We start from the raw sequence: 7,275 nt of genomic DNA, 5'->3' as shown, positions 1-7,275 counted from the left end.
TTTAAAAACTTTTAAAATGATTAAAAATTGTACTTAATTAAAATGAAAAACAGTTCGAAAATGTTTTTACATAAAAAGAAAACAGTGACAATATAGTGCAATCAGTTTGGACATTGCAAAGTGCTCATTCAATAAATGCACAGCTAAACAGATGAGTTTAAAGTTTAGATTTAAATGTGACTAATGTTTTAGCACACCTGATCTCTTCTGGAAGCTGATTCCAACTGCGGGCGGCATAGTAACTAGAGGCAGACTTCCCTGTTTTTGTGTGAACCCATGGTATTTCTTACGGACTCAATCCTAGTGATCTGAGTGGTCTGGTAGGTTTATATTCAGTGAGCATATCTGCAATATATTTCGGTCCTAGGTCATTAGTGACTTATATACGAGTAAAAGTACTTTAGGTTGTACTCACACTAGCCAGTTTGAACCGTGCCCATGTGCGTTTGACCACCAAAGCGCGGTTCGTTTGACTAGTGTGAGTGCTCCGAACCGTGCCCGGGCGCGGCTCGATTAGCCGGCCCTGGCCAGCTTGGAAGAGGTGGGCCAGAGCACGGTTCAGTTGGACTCGGGCGCGGTTCGCATGCAGTGTGAGCGCTAACCATGCTGGAGCATGGAAAAGGACGCGTTGCGTCACGGTTTTGCGGTGCTCCAAAACCAACATGGCGGGGAAAGGGTCGCTTTGGTCTACGGCAGAGGTGCAATGCTTGTTGGAAATTTGGGCAGATGAGAGCATACAAGAACAGCTGGACAAAACGCATAAAAACTCAAAACTGCAAAGTCCTTTCTGCACTTCAGCTGGTACCTTGCAAACATCCTCATACGAGCAGCACGATTACGTGAAAATTTTCGCGCCACTAAGGCGACACATCTGTTTAACAACAGGCTGTGAGAGGGCTGTGGACCACCGTGGACCAAATGACACAAAATTATCCACAAAGAAAACAGAGCGATGGACTCCATTGTGTTGAAAGAGCGCAGCTCTTCCTGTTTATCCCGAAACCGTCGCACAATAATGATGTAAGCGTGCTCCAGCACGAATGCTGAAACCCTATATGTGAGTGCAGGCCAGAGGGGGAGTGGGGAGGGGGGACAATCGTACTTGGGCCCGGTTCATGGCAACCGTGCCTAGTGTGAGTACACCCTTAAAATCAATCCTAAATGTAACTGGAAGCCAGTGTAAGGACCTGAGGACTGGTGTGATATGCTCAGATTTTCTGGTTCTAGTCAGAATCCTGCAGCGTTCTGGATGAGCTGCAGCTCTCTAATGGTCTTTGTGGGAAGGCCAGTAAGAAGCCCATTACAATAGTCCACCCTGCTTGTGATAAAGGCATGAACAAGGTTCTCCAAGTCTTGGCTGGAAACAAAACCTCTAATTCTTGCAATGTTTTTTAAATGATAGTATGCTGATTTAGTTACTGCTTTGACATGACTAAGGTCTGTCTTTGGTTGTTTGACCCCTAGAGTCAAGATATGCATTCATCTTGAAAACTTAATCTTTGTTTCCAAATGCAATGACTTCTCTTTTTTTTTCTTGTTTAACTGAAGAAAGTTCTGGCACATCCAACTATTAATTTCATCAATGCATTGGCAGAGGGAGTCACTGGGGCTGTAGTCATTTGGAGATAAGGCTAGGTAAATCTGGGTATCATCAGCATAGCTGTGATAGGCAATTTGGTTCTTTGACTCATTGGAAGCATATACAGGCTTAACAAGAGCGGTGCAACAATTGAGCCTTGTGGGACTCCACATGTCATTGACGTCCACTTAAACTTATGCTCTCCTAGACTCACATAATGGCCTCTCCCTTCTAAGTATAACCATTTGAGTAACATCCCAGAAAGCCAGACCCAGTTTTCCAGTCTCTGTAGAAGTATGTTATGATCGACAGTGTCAAATGCAGCACTGAGATCTAGCAATACCAGCACCGATACTTTGCCAGAGTCACAATTTAAGCGAATATCATTTATTATCTGTCTTAATGAGTGCTGTCTTTGTGCTGTGATGCGGTCGAAAACCAGATTGAAAATTGTCCAGGGATCCATTTGTTCAGCTGATTAAAAACTACCTTTTCTATAATTTTGCTTAGATATTGGTCTTAAATTGCTCAGAATGGTGTTATCAAGATTGCTCTTTTTCAGGAGGGGCTTAACAACTGCAGATTTTAGGGAGTTTGGAAATGTCCAAGAAAGAAGTGAGGTGTTCACGACTTCTAAAAGATCTGCTTCTAAGCAGTTAAGCACACTTAAAAAAGATGTGGCAAGTGAGTCAAGATAGCAGGTTGACGATTTTAGGTGCTGCACTATTTCTTAAAAAATGTTGCTATCAATTGCTTCAAAAATAGACATAGTATCATTTTGATATTGTGGCCGAATCTGTCTGACCTCTCTGTATTACTTGATGATATGCTAATATCCTTCCTGATATTGATGATCTTCTCAGAAAAGAAGGAAGCAAACTCATTGTATTTGCTGTCTGAGAGTGTTGTTTAAGTTACTGTTTATAAGATATGAGAAGAAATTCTGTCTAGCTGTGGCTAGTTCAATATATCAATATATAGCTCAATATATCAAAGAAAATACAGAAGTGATCAGATAGTGCTACGTCCTCATGAATTTATATTTAAAATCTGAAGAAGCTACCATGAGAAATGAAATTTCTACAACCATTTTTCTGAGACTTTGTCTATTTTTTTTCTCCTTCCCCCGATTTGAGAAAAAACGATGGCAAAATATGCTGAAGGATTCTACAAACAATTTCAGTCATAATACATACCACTGCATAGTTTTTCAAAACATATTATATAAATAATAAATACAATATAAAAAAGTAATAAACTGACTCCTTGAAATTGTTAAGTGATTCTATAAGGGATTTATTAGGGCACAAGAAAAATACAATAAGAATAATTCTGAAGTATTACAATCAAACAAAAGTATTGTATTGTTGGGTATTAAAATCTGACATAAATATACAAATGCAAAATAGATGTAAGAGACTTTTTCTTGTAAGAGGGAGTGTTTTATTAGAAAAGTGTCTAGTGCATAAGGAGAGAAAAGAAAAGCACACTCAGAAAAGTACTAAAATATTAGTTAGAAATGTTAGTAATTGGTTATAAAAGGTCAGTGCTGCTTATGCCAAGCAGAGAAACAGTTACGCTTCGGCTGAAAGCATATTGCCACTGAGCAACTCGGGCAAAATACAGTGTTTTTTGTGCAAAAACCCTGCATTGTCGCCTTCCTTTGGTGCTGTCTGCAGCAAAGTACTCAGGTAAGTAGTCAGTATTCTGAGGAGGGGATGGAGGAGATGAAGTAAAGTCAGGAAGCACTAATCCAGGAAGTTCCTCAATTAGTTTTCTCTGAACTCCTTTTGTGTCATGGGCTTCTGATTTTTTGTACAAGCCATTTCGATGTATGAGGAAAGCATTTACGATGGCTATGTCCACAAAGTGGTAGAAAAAGGTATGGGACCACTTTTTTGTCTTGTGCAAGACTGTGTAGTAGCTGATGAGTGCCTCCGATACATCGACTCCACCCATGCACCTAAAAAGAAATAAAAATTTTACATTTTAGAATGAAAAGGTCAGAATTACACCTGGGGATCTGTATTTGAGAAATAAAAAGAAGCAAAATGTATATGACTGAATACTTTCTACCAACCTGTTGTATTCTAGAACACAGTGTGGAACAGGTACATCCATGGTTGACCACTGTCCCTTGCCACCTTTCACCTTCCTCTGCACAGTCCCAATGTCACTGCCACTGTAAATGGTGGAGCACATTTGGACCTCCCTTGTATCCTTCCATTCAACAAATAGCAGGTTCCCTTCTCTTAGCCAGCGATGAGTGCCTCGAGCTGCTTTTTTCGGAAGCTTGTCAATGGTGCTTTTAGGGTAGCCTATCCTGTTGGACCGAATAGTTCCACAAGCCCAGATGTTTTTCTTTAGTAGATCTCTAAACAATTCTGGACTTGTGTAAAAGTTATTGACGAACAGTTTATAGCCAGTTCCCAACATCTGCACATCAACAAGTGCCATGACAGACTCATAGCTCAGTCCTTTGTCCAGTGGGATCAGTGCTGCTGGGGATTTACCCTCATAGATAAAAAAGTCCCACGTGTATGCACAGAGCGAGTCGGCCAGCACAAAGAGTTTATATCCCCACTTTGTAGGCTTGCCTTTCATATATTGTTTTAGGCCATTTCTGGCCTTTGTTGCAACCATCCTCTCATCAATAGCAATGTTCTGGAAGGATGAAAATAGTTTTTACATGCATCTCTCAGCTGTTGATACATGGGCTTGATCTTGCATAGGTGGTCATAGGCAGCGGTTCCTTTTTTTTAGGTTTTCAGCATCCACTTCAGGATCACTGAGATGCAGTAGAGAGGAGATGGAATAGAATTTCCTTGCAGACATTACGTGTGCAGGAAAGCGATGTGCGAATATGTTGGATTTCCTCCAGTAATCCAACAGTGAACGCAATTTCACCAGATCCATGAATATGACAAGTGTCAGATACGCATATAAGTCTTTCAAAGAAATATCCTTTCACGCTTTTTGGCCTTTTTGTAACTTAGCCCCAAAGACATTTGTGTTTCTTACAATTGTCTGCAGCATCACTGGTGGCATGAAGAGGTGGAACAACTGTCGCCGGTGGAGGAGCGCCACTTGGGGAAACCAGAGAAGACACGTGAGCCAACAGGGGATGTGACAAAAGAAACACCAAAAAAAAAAAAACAATCAAACAAGTCCAGCTGGGGAAACACCGCTTGGGAAGGGGTCGTCGGTGTCTTCTTCACTGTCCTGCCCGTATTCTCCACCAGTGTGGCGGGGTGAAGAAGGACACGACGAGTAAGCAGAGGTGATTTCCCCGAAGGGTGGATTTTATTAATAAATAGAGTGGCAGAAGGCGGTGTGGATCCTTTTTGGTCTCCCGTGTGTGGTGGGGCTGGTGGTCACACACTGCTCTCGGAAAGCAAGACAGATAGTTAGGATCAGTCGACTCTCGTGGAGACATCTCTCACCTCTGTGTTCGTTTGCTGTGCTTAAATAGGCAGCTCTTGATGATATATTATATATATATATATATATATATATATATATATATATATATATATATATATATATATATATATATATACGGAAAACAAAAACAATGGAAAAAAACAGCTGGCTGATCTTTTACGTCTGTTAACTAATGACTCATGCAGCCGTTCACGCAGTTGTGATTTTTTACCCGCGGGTACCCGAATCAGTGCACGGCCTCTACTGCAGACACATGTTAAGTGAAGTTAGGAGGGGCTGCTTCATTTAGGATTGTTGCAATGCAAATGTCTTCTAGCCATGTTTCAGAAAAGAAACATAAAATCCAGATTGTTTGTAGTTATAAAGTCATTGATTAGAAATGATATATTTTTTAGTGAGCGAATGTTTAAAAGTGCTAACTTGATGGCAGTGCTTTGTGACTTTAAATTAATCTTAGTTTGATGCATAATAGGCCGCAGATTAGATGAGTTTGCCCTTCGGTTTGGGATGGCCTTAGACTTTCTATCACGTGATAAAACTGAAATAGAGAAAGCTACAGGCACACTGGGTTCACTGGGCATTTGTGAATGTTGCTGTTATAATAGCAGGGACCCAACATATATCACTGATATGCCATATCACCATAAAGCAAGTTGGTTAAACGAATATCAAATAAATAAATAAAAATACTATGAATTTAAGATTTAAAATAGCTATAAAACATACAGATAAATACCGATACAGATTTATAGTAAACTTAGCAAACATAAGCTACACAAATACTTTGCACTGAACAAGTACATACATTTAAAATAAGTTCAATCAGGACCACTTCCGTCAAGTATATTTAATGACAATTATAATTGCATACAGTTAGCGTTGGCGGTATGGTTATGTTCTGGGCAACACTCCACATGCCTGTCCATGCAGCCATGCTTGGACAGAGCAGGGAGAGCAGCAAGACAAACCCCCCTGGGGTACAGAACAGAACCATTATAAGCATACATAATTACAATTCACAATTACATGAGTTGTTAACAAAATGTCATAGAGACTGCTTCCAATGAAGACACTGTAAAGAAATAAGTTAGATCAGATTACAGGTTTAGTTGATGGAGTTGGGGTTGGAGGAGGGAGTTAATTGCAAGCAGCAATGCGATGGAGAGACACTGAATAATGGGAATTTAAATAGACCACAGGTGATGGGTGTCAAGACTGGATTGCTAGACGTCAGGAACAGCTGACTGTCAGCTGATGCAAGCATGACTAACATGACCTGACTGAAATAACGCGATGCTCGATTTAAGTAAGGAAAATATATCTTTGGTACAAAAACACACAAGCTTATCTTATATTGTTACTTTTTTTTTCTTAATACACTTATAACTTCAATTACCTTATCCAAAACTCAAAGGCCCCTGCAATACTGTACAAAATGAACATATTATAAGTAAATAAAGAAAACTCTATACCCTTAATCCAAATCTAAATACTTTTACTTAATATACATAAAATAGTGCTTACCTAAGTCTGTCACGCTGTCAGTCTCTGTTTTCCTGGGTGTTCCCTATGAGCTCACTTCTCCTTAGGCACTTCACCATAGGCACTTTAATTCCTCTAGTCTGGTTCTGTCTTCACAGTAATTGCACTCCAATTAAATCGCACAGGTCCTGACAATCCTTTGTCATTAGTCTCCCTATGTATAGCTGTCTTTCTCTGTCATCTGTATGGAGTCCTTACCCTATGTGTGAATTGTTCTCGTCTCCCGAGACTTCCCCTTACCTTCTCGCTTCCTCTGAGTTCCCGTTTCATCCGGTTTCCTCTTTTGTTTTGGTTTGGTTTGTCTCTCATGACTGTTTATTTTGTATTTAACCTTTTTTACAATAAACCATACTTGCATTTGGATCCTACCCTCTCCATGTGTTTCTCCTAAACCCAACCGTCACAGAAGGACTCCATCCAATTGGATCCAGCAGTATGTCTACTACCATTTCCTCCCCAGCCAGCAAAAGGGAGAGAAATGGTTTTGAGGGCTCTCGCCTAGTGGTGTTCCGGGGGACCAGGGGAGGTCGCTCTTGAGCAAGCGGTCACAGATGGCCGCTAGCCTAGCGCCACAGCACAAGATGGCCGCTAACCCAGCGCTACAGTACAAGATGGCCACCAGTTCAGCGCCACAGTACAAGATGGCCGCCAGCCTAGCGCCACAGCCCAAAATGGTCACCAGTCTAGCGCCACAGCCCAAGATGGCCGCT

At 40.9% G+C, this 7,275-nt stretch overlaps 1 protein-coding gene across 1 annotated transcript; it reads right to left on the bottom strand.

The window, feature by feature from the left end:
- Positions 1-3,029: 3,029 nt before the first annotated feature.
- Positions 3,030-4,937, bottom strand: LOC113058982 (piggyBac transposable element-derived protein 4-like). The gene is made up of 2 exons (XM_026227223.1): positions 3,660-4,937; positions 3,030-3,542 (listed from the first exon to the last, which is right to left on the bottom strand). The coding sequence occupies exons 1-2, from the start codon at positions 4,220-4,222 to the stop codon at positions 3,113-3,115; spliced, it is 993 nt and encodes a 330-aa protein (XP_026083008.1). The 5' UTR covers positions 4,223-4,937; the 3' UTR covers positions 3,030-3,112.
- Between the last annotated feature and the right edge of the window lie 2,338 nt (positions 4,938-7,275).

The sequence above is a fragment of the Carassius auratus genome, chromosome 40 (assembly GCF_003368295.1).
Source record: "Carassius auratus strain Wakin chromosome 40, ASM336829v1, whole genome shotgun sequence".
NCBI lineage: Eukaryota > Metazoa > Chordata > Actinopteri > Cypriniformes > Cyprinidae > Carassius > Carassius auratus.
The sequence above is the reverse complement of the archived record's forward strand: the minus strand, read 5'-3'. Positions and strand labels throughout refer to the sequence as shown.

What these genes read in the sequence shown, in the direction of transcription:
- LOC113058982 (XM_026227223.1), bottom strand. Translation starts at nt 4,222, where the DNA reads ATGGTTGCAACAAAGGCCAGAAATGGCCTAAAACAATATATGAAAGGC. An exon ending in TGTGTTCTAGAATACAACAG is followed by an intron (nt 3,543 to 3,659) that starts GTTGGTAGAAAG and finishes ATTTCTTTTTAG; the next exon opens with GTGCATGGGTGGAGTCGATG.